Source organism: Oncorhynchus kisutch, linkage group LG12, assembly GCF_002021735.2.
Source record: "Oncorhynchus kisutch isolate 150728-3 linkage group LG12, Okis_V2, whole genome shotgun sequence".
Lineage (NCBI taxonomy): Eukaryota > Metazoa > Chordata > Actinopteri > Salmoniformes > Salmonidae > Oncorhynchus > Oncorhynchus kisutch.
Window position 1 is genome coordinate 40,838,913 of NC_034185.2, and position 20,577 is coordinate 40,859,489.

The 20,577-nt window shown below is 44.0% G+C and overlaps 1 protein-coding gene across 3 annotated transcripts in view; it reads left to right on the forward strand.

The window, feature by feature from the left end:
- Positions 1-20,577, forward strand: part of stxbp5a (syntaxin binding protein 5a (tomosyn)) — a 153,664-nt gene that overhangs the window by 36,922 nt on the left and 96,165 nt on the right. For all 3 annotated transcript variants that reach the window (XM_020496957.2, XM_020496958.2, XM_020496960.2), the window contains exons 3-4: positions 9,594-9,675; positions 10,035-10,135. In XM_020496957.2, coding sequence (XP_020352546.1) covers positions 9,594-9,675; positions 10,035-10,135 — 183 coding nt within the window. The remainder of the gene's footprint in view (positions 1-9,593; positions 9,676-10,034; positions 10,136-20,577) is intronic.

The following is a 20,577-nucleotide window of genomic DNA, read 5'->3' on the forward strand; positions in this document are numbered from 1 at the left end:
GGTCCAGAGACATGTTGGACTAAACCCATTGAGTAAATGATGGCTCCGAAAGCCTTTTGGAGTGGGTCTGTGGACTTTTCCATGTGAATATTAAAGTCACCAAAAATGTGAATTATTATCTGCCATGACTACAAGGTCCGATAGGAATTCAGGGAACTCAGTGAGGAATGCTGTATATGGCCCAGGAGGCCTGTAAACAGTAGCTATAAAAAGTGATTGAGTAGGCTGCATAGATTTCATGACTGGAAGCTCAAAAGACGAAAACGTTTTTTTTTTTTTGTAAATTGAAATTTGCTATCATAAATGTTAGCAACACCTCCGCATTTGCGGGATGCGCAGGGAATATGGTAACTAGTGTAACCAGGAGGAGAGGCCTCATTTAACACAGTAAATTAATCAGGCTTAAACCATGTTTCAGTCAGGCCAATCACATCAAGATTATGATCAGTGATTAGTTAATTGACTATAACTGCCTTCGAAGTGAGGGATCTAACATTAAGCAGCCCTATTTTGAGATGTGAGGTATCACAATCTCTTTCAATAATGGCAGGAATGGAGGAGGTCTTTATTCCAGTGAGATTGCTAAGTCGAACACCGACATGTTTAGTTTTGCCCAACCTAGGTTGAGGCACAGACATGGTCTCAGTGGGGGTAGCTGAGCTGACTACACTGACTGTGCTTGTGGCAGACTCCACTAATCTGGCAGGCTGTCTAACAGCCTGCTGCCTAGCCTGCACCCTGTCTCATTGTGGAGCTAGGGGAGTTAGAGCCCTGTCTATGTTTGTAGATAAGATGAGAGCACCCCTCCAGCAAGGATGGATTCTGTCACTCCTCTACAGGCCAGGCTTGGTCCTGTTTGTGGGTGAGTCCCAGAAAGAGTGCCAATTATCTACAAATTCTATCTTTTGGGAGGGGCAGCAAACAGTTTACAACCAGCGATTGAGTTGTGTGACTCTGCTGTAGAGCTCATCACTCCCCCTAACTGGGATGAGGCCAGAGACAATTACTCGATGCCGACACATCTTTCTAGCTGATTTATACGCTGAAGCTATGTTGCACTTGGTGACCTCTGACTGTTTCATCCTAACATCGTTGGTACTGACGTGGATAACAATATCCCTATACTCTCACATGTGCCAGTTTTAGCTTTAGCCAACACCATCTTCAGATTAGCCTTAACGTGGGTAGCCCTGCCCCCTGTCTGATTGCTGGATGATTTGTTTTAAGTCTAATACTGCAGGTGATGAAGTCGCCAATGACTAGGGTTTTCAATTTGTCAGAGCTAATGGTGGGAGGCTTCGGGGTCTCAGACCCCGTAACGGGAGGAGTAGAGACCAGAGAAGGCTTGGCCTCTGACTCCGACTCGCTGCTTAATGGGGAGAACCGGTTGAAAGTTTCTGTTGGCTGAATGAGCGACACCGATTGAGCATTCCTACAGCATTTCCTTCCAGAAACCATGAGAAAGTTGTCCGGCTGCGGGGACTATGCGGGGGGATTTATACTACTATCTGTACTTACTGGTGGCACAGACGCTGTTTCATCCTTTCCAAACACTTAAATTACCCTGGCCTAACAATTTAATCTGAAGCTGGACTTGCAGCACAGCTATCCTCGCCGTAAGTACAGCGACTTGCAATTAGAAGGCATCATGTTAATGTTACTACTTAGCTTGAAGTTGAATGAAAAAAGTTGAGCGAGGGAAAAACAAAAAATATAAACTGTAATTAAAAAGTAAAAACCGTAAAGTTGGCAGGTAGCAAAGTTAGGTTAGCAACAAAACACACAAGTTTCTGTTGGCTGAATGAGCGACACCGATTGAGCATTCCTACAGCATTTCCTTCCAGAAACCATGAGAAAGTTGTCCGGCTGCGGGGACTATGCGGGGGGATTTATACTACTATCTGTACTTACTGGTGGCACAGACGCTGTTTCATCCTTTCCAAACACTTAAATTACCCTGGCCTAACAATTTAATCTGAAGCTGGACTTGCAGCACAGCTATCCTCGCCGTAAGTACAGCGACTTGCAATTAGAAGGCATCATGTTAATGTTACTACTTAGCTTGAAGTTGAATGAAAAAAGTTGAGCGAGGGAAAAACAAAAAATATAAACTGTAATTAAAAAGTAAAAACCGTAAAGTTGGCAGGTAGCAAAGTTAGGTTAGCAACAAAACACACAGCAGCACGTAAACAAGTCTACAAGTTGTGACCTGAAATTACGTTTAGCACTGATCAGACCTACCACTGTTGTGTCGTCAGCAAACTTAATGATGGTGTTGGAGTCATGTTTGGCACACGTAGTCGTGGGTGAACAGGGAGTACAAGAGTGGACTAAGCACACACCCCTGAGGGGCCCCAGTGTTGAGGATGAGCGTGGCAGACGTGTTGTTGCCTACCCTTACGGGGCGGCCTGTCAGGAAGTCCAGGATCCAGTTGCAGAGGGAGGTGTTTAGTCCCAGGGTCCTTAGTGATGAGCTTTGTGGGAACTATGTTGTTGAACGCTGAGCTGTAGTCAATAAACAGCATTCTCAAATAGGTGTTCCTTTTGTCCAAGTGGGAAAGGGCAGTGTGGAGTGCGATTGAGATTGCGTCATCTGTGGATCTGTTGGGGTGGTATGCAAATTGTTGATGTGAGCCATGACCAGCCTTTCAAAGCATTTCATGGCTACCGACGTGAGTGCTATGGGGTGGTAATAATTTAGGCAGGTTACCTTCACTTCCTTCAGCACAGGGACTATGGTCGTTTGCTTGAAACATGTAGGTATTACAGACTAGGTCAGGGATAGGATGAAAATGTCAGTGAATACACTTGCCAGTTGGTCCGTGCATGCTTTGAGTACATGTCCTGGTAATCCATTTGGCCCTGTGGCTTTGTGAATGTTGACCTCTTTAAAGGTCTTGCTCACATCAGCTACCAAGAGCATTATCACACAGTCATCAGAACAGCTGGTGCTCTCATGCATGCTTCAGTATTGCTTGCCTCGAAGCGAGCATAAAAGGCATTTAGCTTGTCTAATAGGCTCACATCACTGGGCAGCTCGCAGCTGGGTTTCCCTTTGTGGTCTTATAACAGTTTTCAAGCCCTGCCACATCCGACGAGCGTCAGAGCCAGTGTAGTTGGATTCCATCTTAATCCTGTATTGATGCTTTGCCTGCTTGATGGTTCGTCTGAGGGCGTAGTTCAGGATTTCTTGTTAGCGTCCAGGTTAGTGTCCTGATCCTTGAAGGAGGCAGCTATAGCCTTTAGCTCAATGTGGATGTTGCCTGTAATCCATGGCTTCTTCTTGGGATATGTACACAGGGTCACTGTTGGGACAACGACGTCGATGCTCTTATTGATGAAGCCGATGACTGAGGTGGTATACTCCTCAATGCCATTGGATGAATCCCAGAACATATTCCAGTCTGTGCTAGCAAGAAAGTCCTGTAGTTTAGCATCTGTGTCATCTGACCATTTCGGTATTGAGCGAGTCACTGGTACTTCCTGTTTTAGTTTTGGCTTGTAAGCAAGAATCAGAAGGTTGGAATTATGATCAAATTTGCCAAATGGAGGGTGAGGTAGAGCTTTGTATGTGTCTCTGTGTATGGAGTAAAGGTGGCTTAGAGTTTTTCCCTCTGGTTGCACATGTGACATGCTGGTAGAAATGATGTAAAACTGATTTAAGTTTGCCTGCATTAAAGTCCCCGGCCACCAGGAGAGCCCGTTCTGGATTAGCATTTTCTTCTTTGCTTATGGCCTTATAGAGTTGGTTGAGTGCGGTCTTAGTGCCAGCTTTGGTTTGTGGTGGTGAATAGACAGCTATGAATAACATAGATAAGAACTCTCTTGGTATATATTGTGGTCTACAGCTTATCATAAAGCAATACCTCAAGACTTATTTAATATTAGACATTGCACACCAGCTGTTACTGACAAATAGACACACACACCCGCCCCTCGTGTTACCAGACATAGCTTCTCTGTCCTGCCGATGCATGGAAAATCCCGCCAGCTTTATATCATCCGTGTCGTCGTTCAGCCACGACTCGGTGAAACATAAGATATTACAGTTTTTAATGTCCCGTTGGTAGGGTTATCCATTTTGTTTCCCAATCATTACACATTGGCCATTAAAACAGATGGCAGTGGGGGTTTACTCACACGCCTACGAATTCTCAGAAGGTAGCCCGAACTACACCATCCTCACCCAAGATGGTGTAGCTGTGGTACACTGGTTTACTGTTACTTTGTTCAAGTGAAGGTGGTGGTTTACGTGTAACTGTGGCAGTGACAAACAGCCAGCAGCCCTGTACTTTACTCTACTGTATGTGGGATTTAATTGTTTGCATGCGTAATAACTCAAATGTGTCAGGGGAAATGATTTATACTGGAACTATATTAAACAATTTAATTACCGCTCAATGTGTGTGTGTGACTGTGCGTGTGTGTTTGTGCGAGGGTGTGTGTACGCGCGCGCATGCATATGTTTATGCCTGAGTTTGTACACGTTAAATGTGGCTCTCAAATGTAGTGTATGCTTGAGTTTTTGTATGTGTGTGTGTATGTGTTTGTTTATTTAGGAGGGCATTATGTGCCCTATATCACTCTCGGTCATTGGGCTGTGATAAGAAGCTGTTTTCTCTTTCTCACTGTGGAAGACTGGCTGTGCACTGTTGCAGTAGATGGTTATATGCCCTGGTAGATCCTCTCTTTCTCTCTCTCTCACTCTCTCTCTCTATTTTCCTCCTTGCCTCTATCTTTATTGATCTCTCTTTCTCCCTCCCTCCCTCCCTCCCCCTCTCTCTCTCTCTCTCTCTCTCTCTCTCTCGCTCTCTCTCGCTCTCTCAACCTTTGTCTCTCTGAGCTGTGGGAGCAGGCAGCAGAACAGCAGACTCTGTCCCAACCCCTCCCTGGCAGGGTGATGTATGTTTGGGCATGTTTGACGTCAGTCGCGGCCCAACGTCACAGACCTCCACACTCACAGCCTTTTTTCCTTCTTTCACTCGCGGCCTCCCTCTTTCTCGTTCTTTCTTCTGCTGGCTCTTTCTATCATTTTTCTATCTGTCTCTCTCTATCCCTCTCTCGTTTTATCTCTCACTGGCTTTCATTCTCCTACTCTGTTCTCGCTCTCTCTCTTGCTGTTTTCCCATTTTCCTCTCTAGATCTTTCTATCCGGTACTCTACCTCTTTTCCTCACTATCTCCCTCCCTGTGCTCTGTCTTTCTTCAACATTCTATGTCTGTCACTAACCATTGGCATAGCCTCTCTCACACACACACACACACACACACACACACACACACACACACACACACACACACACACACACACACACACACACACACACACACACACACACACACACACACACACACAAAGACAATCACTCCCTATGGTGCAGGGTGTACAAAACAACAAATGTTCTAGAAGATCCATCATACATTCAATTGGTTCTGTCAGGTGAAGAGTCCACTCACAGCAATTTGATTACATCCACAGGAACCAACTGAGTGCTATCCCTGGGTTATATTGTCTCCATAAGCATCCCTAGTTGTAGCTCTCCTGACAAGTTCACTTTGTTTGATGTAAAGAGAAGACTCCCTTCCGGCTTCCAACACTAAGCATGGGGACTATGAGAACCCATGAAATAGCAGATATGTTGAATTTGAGGGGCCGAAATAGCTTTTTAAAGTTTCGTCTGACTTGACAAGATGAGGAATTGACCCAGTTTTCCTTCCTTCCTTCCTTCTCTCTCTCTTTCTTTCTCTCTCTACTGTCTCCCTCTTTTCTTCACTATAGTCAATCTGTCAAATATGTGAGTGGTATTGGTGGTGACAGGAACAGTGTCATACTGTGGAAAGATAACACAAAGGATCATGTGCCTGGAGTTTAGGTACTTGTTCAACCTCAAGTGTCATAGGGGTCAGCCCAGGCTAAACATCATGGGCTTTATCTTTAACCAAACATAGAATAGTCCTTGTTATGCCATGAGGCATGCCGTTAAGGTTTATATTTTAGAGACAATGATTTGTTACTCCAATACCATCTATATATGGTTTTGTCCTTGTTTTTGAGACAGAGAACAACCCGCCAAAAGGTAAATGGTACATTCCGAGGGCATAATCTTTAGATCTGAAGGTTGGCTTTTAGAGGACACAATTCACTTTTCTCAGACCTGAAACATTTAGCATATTGTCATAATGGTTTATTTAAGACGGGGAGTTCAGTCTGATAAATGTTCACTATATTCACGGGACCACCCATACAAAAATGTATGCACATTGGATAAAAGTGCCTGCTAAATGCTATACTCTATATTATTATATTAGATATTACTATTTTCTATCTTTGACCATGGTTTGATGTCATTGTACAGCCAACTGTTTTCCAGAGTTAGTCTGTCTGTGTGCTTTTCGATAATATGCTTTTTGGAAGCCTGCCTGCATTTTAGAGAAAGTCGAAGAGAAACGTTTTAAAAAGCACAATCATAAGTCCTGCCTTTTTTTTTTCGGGCCCAAAAGATTTGGCTGCCAGGCAATCTCTGGAAGGAATTTTCAATTAAATCTCTTCCAGTTCCCCATCTTGGACTTAAGCATCCAGATCATTCTTCCGACTACTCTGCAGGGGGGCTCTCTCTTGTGTGCGAGAGTGTGGAGAGTGGAGAAGCTTGCCTTCCCGTATGTGCTATGTGCATGTTTGATGTACAGTATTTTTGTTTGTGAACCGGATGTGTGATGTGTGTGTGTGTGTTAATATATTTAAGTGTGTGGTCATTTTTTCTTTTCTGGTGCAGTAATGCTGTAGTTTAGTGTTGCCCTGATCAGTCTATACAATTATATTCTATTTTAGTAGGCTATTTTAGCTGGAGATAATAGCAGGATGCTTTGTTTGCTTGCTTCTTTCTCCTCTCTTATGAGGAAAGTGTCATCTCTCTGGCTGTCATGTGTTACGCTTAACTGCATCCCCCATGAAAAACTGCTACCCGGCCCTCCTCTCTTCCTCCCCTCCTCTCTTCCACTCTGTCTGCACAGGAATTTTTGTAGGATGAATACGCATCATCACTCATATATAGGCCTTCAGTGGAGGAAGCTCTTAATTTTCAATCTTTCCCCTTCTCTTTCTCTCTCTCTATATTTTCTCTCTCCCTGCTCCCCCTGCTTATTTATTATACATCTGCATAGCTCTCTCCTCCTCCATACATCCCATCCATCCCTCTCTCTCTTGCACCCACGCATGCGTGCACTCTCTCCCACTCTCCCTCCCCCTCTTTTCCATCTCCCCCACTCTTCATTATTTCCTCTCTCTGTCCCTCTATATCTGTCTCTCTCTCTCTCCGCTGTCGTGACCTCAGATTAAGGTTGGAGGAATATGTAATTATGTTGTGTTGTTTGTTTCTCTGCAGCTCCAGATGAACTTCCTCTGCCATTTATTTATACACTCAGTGGCCAGTTTATTAGGTACACCCATCTAGTACTGGGTCGGACCCCCCTTTGTCTCCAGAACAGACTGATTTCTTCGGGGCATGGAAACATTGCTCAATTGGTATCAAGGACCTAACGTGTGCCAGGAAAACCTTCCACACACCACCGCCACTAGCCTGTACCATTGACACCAGGCAGGATGGGGCCATGGACTCATGGTGCTTACGCCAAATCCTGACTCTGCCATTAGCATTACGCAACAGGAACCAAGATTTGTTGTACCCGGAGATATTTTTCCACTCCTCAATTGTCCAGCGTTGTTGAATCTGAGATGTCATTCTGCATACCACTGATGTACTACGCCGTTATTTGCCTGTTTGTGGCCTGTCTGTTAGCTTGCACGATTCTTGCCATTCTCCTTCAACCTCTCATCAACGAGCTGTTTTCGCCCACAGGACTGCCGCGGACTTGATGTTTTTTTTTGTTGCGCCATTGTTGGTCGACCCTAAACACTGTCGTGCGTGAAAAGCCCAGGAGGTCGGACCTTCCTGAGATACTGGAACCGGCACGTCTTGCACCGACGATCATACCACTCTCAAAGTCACTTAGGTCACTTGGTTTGCCCATTCGAACATTCAATCGAACAGTAGCTGAATGCCTCTGCCTGCTTTATATAGCAAGTCACGGCCACGTGACTCACTGTCTGTAGGAGCGAACCATTTTCATGAACGGGGTGGGGTACCTAATAATCAGGCCACTGAGTGTATATTTGTTTATTTTGAAGTAAATATATAATTGTGTCTTATCTCTGTGTTCTGTATGTACACATACTGTATCTCTCCAGAAAACAACTCTACCAGGATAGACAGACTGCAGTATATTAGCTAAGAAATGCCCATATCTTCAAAATACACTACATGACCAAAAGTATGTGGACACCTGCTCTTTGAACATCTCATTCCAAAATTATGGGCATTAATATGCAGTTGGTCCCCCCTTTGCTGTTATAACAGCCTCCACTCTTCTGGGAAGGCTTTCCACGAGATGTTGGAACATTGCTGCAACTTTTTATTGACTTGCTTCAATTGGTCACTGATGTTGGGCCACAAGGCATGGCTCGCAGTCGGCATTCCAATTCATCCCAAAGGTGTTCGATGGGGTTTAGGTCAGTGCTCTATGTAGGTCAGTCTTAGTTCTTCCACACGGATCTCGACAAACCATTTTCTGTATGGACCTGGCTTTGTGCACCAGGGCATTGTCACGCTGAAACAGGACAGGACCGTCCCCAAACTGTTGCCACAAAGTTGGAAGCGCAGAATCATCTATAATGTCATTGTATGCTGTAGTGTTAAGATTTCCCTTCACTGGAATTAAGGGGCCTAGCCCGAACCATGAAAACAGCCCTAGACCATTATTCCTCATCCACCAAACTTTACAGTTGGCACATAGAACAGTAGTGTTCTCTTGGAATCCGCCAAACCCAGATTAATCCGTCGGACTACCAGATGGTGAAGCGTGATTCATCACTCCAGAGAACGCGTTTCCACTGCTCCAGAGTCCAATGTCGGGTAGCTTTACACCACTCCAGCCGACGCTTGGCATTGTGTCTGGTGATCTTAGGCTTGTGTGCGGCTGCTCGGCCATGGAAACCCATTTCATGAAGCTCCTGACAAACATTTCTTATGCTGATGTTGCTTCCTGAGGCAGTTTGGAACTCGGTACTGAGTTTTGCAACCGAGAACAGACAATTTTTACGTGCTTCAGCACTCGGCGGCCCCGTTCTGTGAGCTTGTGTGGCCTACCACTTCACGGCTGAGACGTTGTTGCTGCTCGACGTTTCCACTTTGCAATAACAACACTTACAGTTGACCGGGGCAGCTCTAGCAGGGCAGAAATCCACTAATTTGAAAAGGATGTCAACATACTTTTGTATGTATAGTGTAGATAAACTACTGAAATGTACTTTGGCGTTTACTGTGGGTGGACTGTCGAATGGCTCTAACCTGTCCAATGCTTGGTCACGACAGAAAAACAGAGCAAGACATTGGCTGTTCTGTACCAAAAGCCCATGTAAGGACTGAAACCTATAGCAAACATCGAATCTCATAGTTGATCATTGTGTGGTTCGATCTCCTTTCTTATCCATCCCACCTTCTTCTCCATTGGTTGATTCCTTGACGGAGATCCTATCAGGTTTGGTCGTCCAGGTGTCGAGTGCTACTGTCAACATGAGAGTGGAGCCGCTGTCATCTCGCTACAGTTTCTCATCAATGAGGTGAGTAATGAAGACAGGAACACACACCTCATCCAACACCAGGCCTCCTCTACTGACACTGTCGCTCTCTCTCGCTCTCTACCCAACTAAACCCCTTTCTATCTCCTTTCTTCTCTACTCCAAGACATCTCAAACACTCCTGTATCTCTATAGATGATTGTGCGTGCGAGCCTGTGTGTGTGTTTGCGTCTCTTTGTGACTCAGCAGCTGCAGCAGACCCTGTGGGAGCCCTTTCCACGTCTGCTTGAAATTCCGCCTCTTTCACCAGGAGATGGAGAAACGTCATTGCAAGCTTGTGTGTGCATTGTGGACTGATGCTTACCTGTGTGTAAATGCTGTCTTCTCCATTTCTGCCACAGGGGGCGCTGGTGAGTGCTCTGGCAGATGACAGCGTGCACCTTTGGAACCTGAGGCAGAAGAGGCCCGCCATCCTCCACTCACTCAAGTTCAACAGAGAGAGGTAAGAAACCCGGAATCTCCTAGGTTTCTTGCTCTCCCTCTCTCTCTCTCTTTGTGTCTCTCTGTGTTTCTGTGTGTGTGTATGCATGCATCTCTCTCTCTCTCTTACTCTACTCTACTCAACTCAACTGTACTGTACTCTTTCTTGTGGAGAGATATAGGAGAATTAGAGGGAGCAGACTATAGGACAGACTGACTCTAGCCCTCCAGCACATAGACGATTGCAGCATAGATACTGGAGGCTGAGACAATACCCCCGGACAGGGCCAACCAGACCGGATATTACCCCATCCACTCTGCCAAAGCACAGCCCCCACACCACTAGAAGGGATATCAACAGACCACCAACTTACTACCCTGAGACAAAGATGAATATATCCCACAAAGATTTCCACCACTGCACGAGCCTGAGCAAGACCGGACAGGAAGATCACGTCAGTGACTCAACCCACTCAAGTCAAGTATAGCGAAAAAATCCTGGCACAATGTGATGCACCCCACCTAGAGGCGGCATGGAAGGGCGCTAGTAAGCCAGTGACTCAGCCCCCATAATAGGGTTAGAGGCAGAGAATCCCAGTGGTGACAGGGGAGCCAGTCAGGCAGAGACAGAAAGGGCGGTTTGTCACTCCAGTGCCTTGCCATTCACCGTTGCATCCCTGGGCCAGACTACACTCAATCATAGGACCTACTGAAGAGATGAGTCTTCAGTAAAAACGTACATGTCGAGACCGTGTCTGCTTCTCCCACATGGGTAGGCAGACCATTCCATAAAAATGTTGTTCTAAAGGAGAAAGCCCTCCCTCCAGCTGTTTGCTTAGAAATTCTAGGGACAATAAGGAGGCCTGTGTCTTGTGACCATAGCTTATGTGTAGGTATGTACGGCAGGACCAAATCAGAGAGATACTGTAGGTAGGAGCAAGTCAATGTAATTGTCACGACTTCCGTCCGAAGTCGGCTCCTCTCCTTGTTCGGTGGCGTTCGGCGGTCGACGTCGCTGGCTTTCTAGCCATCGCCGCTCATGTTCTCATTGTTCCACTTGTTTTGTCTTGTTCCCTGCACACCTGGTTTACATTCTCTAATCACACTGCATGTATTTATTCCTCTGTTCAACCCCATGTCTTTGTGTGGAATTGTTTTTTTACGTGTTTAGCCAGACTGTTTCTTTCTTTGACCCGTTATTATGTATTTGTCATACATTTGTATATTTGTGAGTGTTTTCGCACCTATTGGCCTTTATCTGTGGCTGGAGGATTTTTGACGCAGTTGCTTCTGTCTTTTGTGCTTTTGCCAAATATAGGTGCGCCTAATCACAACTCACTGCTCTCCTGCACCTGATTTCGTGCAACATTGACAGTAATGCTTTGTAGGTTAGCAGTAAAACCTTGAAATCAGCCTTAGACTTAACAGGAAGCCAGTGCAATAGCACTGGAGTAATATGATCAAATATTTTTGTTCTAGTCAAGAACTTTATCCGGGTAGCCGGGCAGTAGAGCACTGCAGTAGTCTTATCTAGAGCGTGGATGAGCTTTTCTGCATCCTTTTTGGACAAAAGGTTTCAGATTTTTTGCAATGTTCCGAAGGTGGAAAGACACTGCCCTTGAAATGTTCTTGATGTGTTCGTCAAAAGAGAGATCCGGGGACCAGAGTTACGCCGATGTCCTTCATAGTTTTGATGGTTGTACATTCGTCTAAGATTCATTGTCAGATCAAATAGCAGATATCTTTGTTTCTTGGGACCTAGAACTAGCATCTGTTTTGTGTGAGGTTAAAAGTACAACATTTGTCGCCATCCACTTCTTTATGTCTGAAACACAGGCTTCCGGAGTTGACAATTTAGGGGCTTCACCATGTTTCATCAAAATATACATCTGTATGTCGTCTGTATAGCAGTGATAGTTGACATTGTGTTTTTGAATGACATCACCAAGAGGTAGAATATATAGTGAAAACAATAGTGGTCCTAAAACGGAACCTTAAAGTGGTCGTATGGACAGATACTCCAATCTCCACTGTGGAGCTTTGCAGCTCCTTCAGGGTTATCTTTTGTCTCTTTGTTGCTTCTCTGATTAATGCCCTCTTTGCCTGGTCCATGAGGTTTGGTGGGCTGCCCTCTTTTGCAGGTTTGTTGGTTGTGGTGCCATATTATTAAAAAAATTTAATCATGGATTTAATGGTGTTCCGTGGGATGTTCAAAGTTTCAGATAATTTTTTTATAACCCAACCCTGATCTGTACTTCTCCACAACTTTGTCCCTGACCTGTTTGGAGAGCTCCTTGGTTTTCATGGTGCCGCTTGCTTGGTGGAGCCCCTTGCTTAGTGGTGTTGCAGACCCTGTGGCCTTTCAGAACAGGTGTATATATATTGAGATCATGTGACAGATCATGTGACACTTAGATTGCACACAGATGGACTTTACTTAACTAATTATGTGACTTCTGAAGGTAATTGGTTGCACCAGATCTTATTTAGAGGCTTCATTGCAAAGGGGGTGAATACATATGCACGCACCACTTTTCTGTTAGTTTTTTTAATGGGAAACAAGTAATTTTTTTCATTTCACTTCACTCATTTGGACTATTTTGTGTATGTCCATTACATGACGTCCAACTTCAAACCTATTTATATTACAGGTTGTAATGCAACAAAATGGGAAAAATGCCAAAGGGGGGTTAATACTTTTGCAGGGCACTGTAAACCAGGCAATAACTTGTCCATGTAGACCTATTAGGGTTTCCAATGTCTCCAAAGCTTCACTAAGGTCTAGGAGGAGGACAGATGCAGAACCTTGGTCTGATGCCTTTAAAAGGTAATGTACCACCTTCACAAGTGCAGTTTCAGTGCTTTGATGGGGTCTAAAACCCGACTGGAACGTTTTGTATCCATTATTTGTCTTCGGGAATGCAGGGAGTTGCTGCACAACACATTTTTTTCCCAAACTGTGAGAGGAATGGGAGATTCGATATAGGACGATATAATTAAAAAAAATATATATATTTTTTAAATTTATACCCTCTATTTCTCCACAATTTTGTGATTATGTGTTACAGGAATTATATTCCTCTATGTTTTAATACCCAATTAAAATGAAACACCCTGTCAATTCCTAAGAATTTGTAAGACTCTTATTTGTATGAAATGGACAGAGACCAGTCTCAAATATCAACCAGCTGTGTTTATTCTCGAGAGTACTGAACATGATACAGTTTACCACAGATTATAAACTGACAAATGACGTCATTAGTTTTCGTAACACCCCGTCTCATCAACCAGCAGTACAATGGCTGTATAGTTCTCAAGCCTTCCCACATCGTCTTTCCCTACTAAGATAATTTACGACGCAAGCCAAGGTCTGCCTGTGTAGATAAGCATTCTAGCCAGTCTGGCTATAAGTTCATTCATTTCTACCAAGGAACAGACAGTCATTGTTCTACTTCTTGATTATATTTACACACATTATATTAAGTACTAGGGTTAAAATAAAATTCATACATCTATACAGTAACATAATAGTATTCTGATTAGTCAGTCCTGATTGAAATGTATACATAATTAGTCATTATTGATTGAAAATCCCTTAACATTACGATCTTGTCTTATCACTGCAACTTCCCAACGGGCTTGGAAGAGGACGAAGGTCGAGTCATGCATCCTCCGAAGCATGCCCCCCCAAGCCGTGCTTTTTAACACAATGCCTGCTTAACACGGAAGCCAGTCGCACCAATGTGTCAGAGGAAACACCATTCACCTTGACAACCAAGGTTAGCCTGCAGGCACCCGGCCCACCACAAGGAGTTGCTAGAGCACAGTGAGCCAAGTAAAGCCCCCCCGGCCAAACTCTCCCCTAACCTGGACGATGCTGGGCCAATTGAGCTCTGCCCTGGGATCGAACCCCAGGCTGTAGTGATGCCGCAACACTGCAATGCAGTGCCTTAGATCGCTGCGACACTCGGGAGGCCTGGCTGATATTCTTTTTTATTTTCCGAGTCAAGGTCTGGCTTTTTCAGGGGCTTTATTACTGCCATTTTTAGTGAGTTTGGTACTCATCCGGAGGATAGGGAACCGTTTATTATGTTCAACATAGGAGGGCCAAGCACAGTAAGTAGCTCATCAGTAGTTTAGTTGGAATAGGGTCCAGTAGGCAGCTTGAAGGTTTAGATGCAATTACTATTTTTGTGAATGAGTCGAAAGATACAGAATTAAAAAACTTGAGTGTCGCCATTGATCTTAGGTCCTGGCAGTTCTGTGCAGGACAACTGAGTTTTGGAGAAATAAGCAGATTCAAAGAGGTGTCCGTAATTTGCTTTCTAATGATCATGATATTTTCGTCAAAGAAGTTCACGAATTTATCACTGCTGACGTGAAGGCCAGTTAGCTTTGCGACAGTATCAAAAACATTTTGGGGGATTGTTTCTATTCTGCCTATTTAGGTTGGAAAAGTAGGCTGATTGAGCAGCAGTGAGGGCTCTTCGATATTGCATGGCACTGTCTTTCCATGCTAGTCAGAAGACTTCCAGTATGGTGGAGCGCCATTTCCGTTCCACATTTCTGGAAACTTGCTTCAGGACTTGTTTATTTTCTCTATCCCAGGGAGCTAATTCTTGTGACAAATGTTTTTTGGTTTTAGAGGTGCAACTGCATATATGGTATTACACAAGGTTTCATATAGCTCTTCAGTTAGGAGCTTAACAGATTTTTGTACTCTGACGTCCTTGGGTAGGTGGCGGGAGTCTGGAAGGGCATCTAGGAATCTTTGGGTTGTCCAAGAATTTATAGCGTGGCTTTTGATAATCCTTGGTTGGGGTCTAAGCAGATTATTTGTTGCGATCGCAAACGTAATAAGACTGTGGTCCGATAGTCCAGTATTATAAAGAAAAACATTTAGATTAACAATATTTATGCCATGGGACAAAACTAAATCCAGGGTATGACTGTGGCAATGCATGTCCAGAGACATGTTGGACAAAACCCACGTAGTCAATGATGGCTCCGAAAAACTTTTGGAGTGTGTCTGTGGACTTTGCCATGTGAATATCGAAGTCACCAAAAATGTGAATATTATCTGCCATGACTACAAGATCCGTTAGGAATTCAGGGACCTCAATGAGGAATGCTGTATACGGCCCATGAGCCCTGTAAACAGTACAGTAGCTATACAAAGTTATTGTGTAGGCTGCATAGATTTCATGACTAGAAGCTAAAATATTAGAACAACACTTTTTCGGGGGTTCATTGAAATATCTGTGCATCTGCCTTTGTGGGATGTGCAGGGGATATGTCACTAGTGTAACCAGGAGGAGAGGCCTTATTTAACACAATAACTGTATCAGGCTTGAGCCATGTTTCAGTCAGGCCAATCACATCAAGGTTATGCTCAGTGATTAGTTCATTGACTATGACTGCCTTGGAAGTGAGGGATCTAACATTAAGTAGTCCTATTTTGAGATGTGAGATATTACAATCTCTTCAATAATGACAGGAATGGAGGAGGTCTTGTGTTTAGTAGCGTGTTGCATGCTCCTGTCTGTTCACTGGCAATCGTTCTGCTCTATATAAACCAAGGCTTATGTATAAAGGGTATCTGTCAGTCTTGTCCCGCCACAGGGTAAAGGAGGTGACATATGTGCACCTGATTTGCCTCTTTCATCCTCCCTCTTTCATCCTCCCCCTCTCCTTCTTTCCACCCAGCAACTAGATTATTCCGATCAATCGCTCCTACCCAGCCCCAACATGAGGTGTAGATGTGACCTCACACACACACACACACACACACACACACACACACACACACACACACACACACACACACACACACACACACACACACACACACACACACACACACACACACTGTTCTTTGAGTATTTCCAAGCTGTCAGCTGATACTATTCTGAATGATGTAATCTTAGTTTAATTGGGTAATTCATAAAATTATTAGAAAGCATCAGTAGTTTTATTTTTATTTTGACTCAATAACTTTGCAGTCAAACAGCAAGTTACTGGGGGGCAGAATCACCCCACTTCAAGTGGGAGGGGTCAACTGTCTGCTCCAGTGACAGACACAGGGCTTAAGCATCAGAGCCAATAACGGTGTTCCTTCCATGATCCCTCAGTCTGATAGGGGAAGGGGTTAACCGTCAGAGCTAATCGCTGCTGATGTGACGGACAGGTGCCCGGCAGCGTCTTTACAGGCTGAATGTGTTCCTGCCGAGTCTGTGACTGTGTGTGACATTTAGTGAGCGTGGCTCTCAAACACAGTCTGCCTGGCTCCCTGAGCAACAGGAGTGAACTCAACAGTCCTGTACACTGAACCCCAGGAGACGAGACACATTCCCACAGAGCTGAGGGGAGGATGAGGGGAAGAGGAAACTATTCTTTCTCATATTGTTAGGATAGACAGTATAGGTGTGCCAGTGTAGGTCAAGGTAGAGACAACACATGTGGTTATCCTCTCCCTTCTTTGATATTCTGTGTGACTGAAATGCTCACACAAGGCTTGGGATGTTTTTGAAACAGGCACAGCCGATCGAGTCCACTTATCACACTTCTAAGTGACACTGATAAATGGTGTTGAGGTAACAACTTTGAAGCAACATCAACGACAAACTACTGTTCAGGATTAGAGAAAGACCATGTCCCCAATCTCTCAACCGGGTGCTCCCCCTTCCTTGTTGTCTCCTTCGTCATCTCCTTTGCCACCTCCTTGTCTCCTCTCCTTCACCAGCGCTGATCAGAAAATAGTTGATGTGTTGCAGAAATCCCTCCCAGCCACAACTATAACTGATCCAGTCTATTAGATATGCGGAGATGAGGACAGAGAAAGTCTTGTTGGAGCACTGTGGTCCATTCACAAAGTAGTGGCAGAGTCAGTAGATCAGTGAGAGGGGATGGAGGAAAGAAGAGGAGGGGAGGAAATAAGAGAGGGGGAAAGGGGAGGGGAGCCTTGGAGAGGAAAGGAAAGGAGAGAACAGGAGGAGGGGAGAAGAGAAGAGGATTGGAGAGGAGATAAGAGGGGATGAAAGGAAAAGAGAGGAGAGGAGTTATGCCATGTCATTGTGGCTGTGGGGACTCTGTCGCCTCCTGGCTGCAGATGCAGGCATTTCAGCATTTATTTTTTACTGGCCGAGTTAGATGAAGCTGATGTGATACACACACGCACAGCACAGCACACGCAGTCTCCACAAACAGAACCCCAAGCTCAAGGTATACTGTATACTGGAGGAACAAATTCACTACATAGTTCATAAAAAATCTGTTGCCCTGCGTTACTTACTATAAGGGAGTGTAGAACCACATGTGTTTGGTCTGGGACTGGTTCTGTGTAGGCTGGGCTGGGCCGGTTAGTTCTCTAACCAGAACTCTCATTTAGGCCCCAAGACAAAGCTGATCTGACAGCACAGCCAATTAAAGGGCATGCTTTTAAATAGCCCACATCTAAGAGAGTGGAGACAGAGGACTTAATTGGCCAGCTACTTTTTAATAACACAGCCCACACGTACAAACGCGTGCGCACACACACGCATGAATGCACATATGCACACACACTGCATTGCTTCTCATTTCATTTCTATTTCCATCCCTTCTTTTACAGGAGGAGGAGATGAAGTTCCGGACGCAGGGCTGAGTGAGTTAGGTAAAAGAAGGAGGACAGGGGACACAAATATTTTGTGTACGTGTATTTAGGGAGTTGCCATTTGGCCAAATCAAAATTTCAAAAAATATTATTCTAAAATTAAAGATGGTATCCGCAGGACGGGGAAACAGCGCCACTGGCCACCCCACTACCGTTATTGTTTTTGTTACAGCACATATCATGCTCCAAGGGGAAAAAGTGTTCATTATATGCCGGAACTTTATTGTACAATCACAAACAGACGTGGCTGTTTCACTATTAAGGATTCCAGCTTTAAAGTAAAAAAAAACATATGCAGTGCATTCGGAAAGGTTTCAGACCACTTGACTTTTTCCTCATTTTGCTACGTTACAGCCTTATTCTAAAATGGATTTACTAATACATTCCACACACAATACCCCATAATAACAGTGAACAGTGAAAACAGGTTTTTAGAAATGCCTTATTTACAGTGCCTTGCGAAAGTATTCGGCCCCCTTGAACTTTGCGACTTTTTGCCACATTTCAGGCTTCAAACATAAAGATATAAAACTGTATTTTTTTGTGAATAATCAATAACAAGTGGGACACAATCATGAAGTGGAACGACATTTATTGGATATTTCAAACTTTTTTAACAAATCAAAAACTGAAAAATTGGGCGTGCAACATTATTCAGCCCCTTACTTTCATTGCAGCAAACTCTCTCCAGAAGTTCAGTGAGGATCTCTGAATGATCCAATGTTGACCTAAATGACTAATGATGATAAATACAATCCACTTGTGTGTAATCAAGTCTCCGTATAAATGCACCTGCACTGTGATAGTCTCAGAGGTCCGTTAAAAGCGCAGAGAGCATCATGAAGAACAAGGGACACACCAGGCAGGTCCGAGATACTGTTGTGAAGAAGTTTAAAGCCGGATTTGGATACAAAAAGATTTCCCAAGCTTTAAACATCCCAAGGAGCACTGTGCAAGCGATAATATTGAAATGGAAGGAGTATCAGACCACTGCAAATCTACCAAGACCTGGCCGTCCCTCTAAACTTTCAGCTCATACAAGGAGAAGACTGATCAGAGATGCAGCCAAGAGGCCCATGATCACTCTGGATGAACTGCAGAGATCTACAGCTGAGGTGGGAGACTCTGTCCATAGGACAACAATCAGTCGTATATTGCACAAATCTGGCCTTTATGGAAGAGTGGCAAGAAGAAAGCCATTTCTTAAAGATATCCATAAAAAGTGTTGTTTAAAGTTTGCCACAAGCCACCTGGGAGACACACCAATCATGTGGAAGAAGGTGCTCTTGTCAGATGAAACCAAAATGGAACTTTTTGGCAACAATGCAAAACGTGTTTGGCGTAAAAGCAACACAGCTCATCACCCTGAACACACCATCCCCACTGTCAAACATGGTGGTGGCAGCATCATGGTTTGGGCCTGCTTTTCTTCAGCAGGGACAGGGAAGATGGTTCAAATTGATGGGAAGATGGATGGAGCCAAATTACAGGACCATTCTGGAAGAAAACCTGATGGAGTCTGCAAAAGACCTGAGACTGGGATTTGTCTTCCAACAAGACAATGATCCAAAACATAAAGCAAAATCTACAATGGAATGGTTCAAATAAACATATCCAGGTGTTAGAATGGCCAAGTCAAAGTCCAGACCTGAATCCAATCGAGAATCTGTGGAAAGAACTGAAAACTGCTGTTCACAAATGCTCTCCATCCAACCTCACTGAGCTCGAGCTGTTTTGCAAGGAGGAATGGGAAAAAATGTCAGTCTCTCGATGTGCAAAACTGATAGAGACATACCCCAAGCGACTTACAGCTGTAATCGCAGCAAAAGGTGGCGCTACAAAGTATTAACTTAAGGGGGCTGAATAATTTTGCCAGCCCAATTTTACAGTTTTTGATTTGTTAAAAAAGTTTGAAATATCCAATAAATGTTGTTCCACTTCATGATTGTGTCCCACTTGTTGTTGATTCTTCACAAAAAAATACAGTTTTAGATCTTTATGTTTGAAGCCTGAAATGTGACAAAAGGTCGCAAAGTTCAAGGGGGCCGAATACTTTTGCAAGGCACTGTACATACAGTTGAAGTCAGAAGTTCACATACACCTTAGACAAATACATTTAGCCTCAGTTTTTCACAAATCCTAACATTTAATACAAGTTAAACATTCCCTGTCTTAGGTCAGTTAGGATCACCACTTTATTTTAAGAATGTGAAATGTCAGAATAATAGTAGAGAGAATTATTTATTTCAGCTTTTATTTCTTTCATCACATTCCCAGTGGGTCAGGAGTTTACATACACTCGATTAGTATTTAGTAGCATTGCCTTTACATTCTGTAACTTGGGTCAGATGTTTCGGGTAGCCTTCCACAAGCTTCCCACAATAAGTTGGGTGAATTTTGGCCCATTCCTCCTGACAGAGCTGGTGTTACTGAATCAGTTCTGTAGGCCTCCTCGCTTTCACACACTTTTTCAGTTCTGCCCACAAGTTTTCTATAGGATTGAGGTCAGGGCTTTGTGATGACCACTCCAATACCTTGACTTTGTTGTACTTAAGCCATTGGAACCTTCAGGCGTTTGGAAATTGCTCCCAAGGATGAACCAGACTTGTGGAGGTCTACAATTTTTGGGGCTGAAGTCTTGGCTGATTTCTTTTGATTTTCCCATGATGTCAAGCAAAGAGGCACCGAGTTTGAAAGTAGGCCTTGAAATACATCCATAGGTACACCTCCAGTTGACTCAAATGATGTCAATTAGCCTATCAGAAGCTTCTAAAGCCATTACATAATTTTCTGGAATTTTCCAAGCTGTTTAT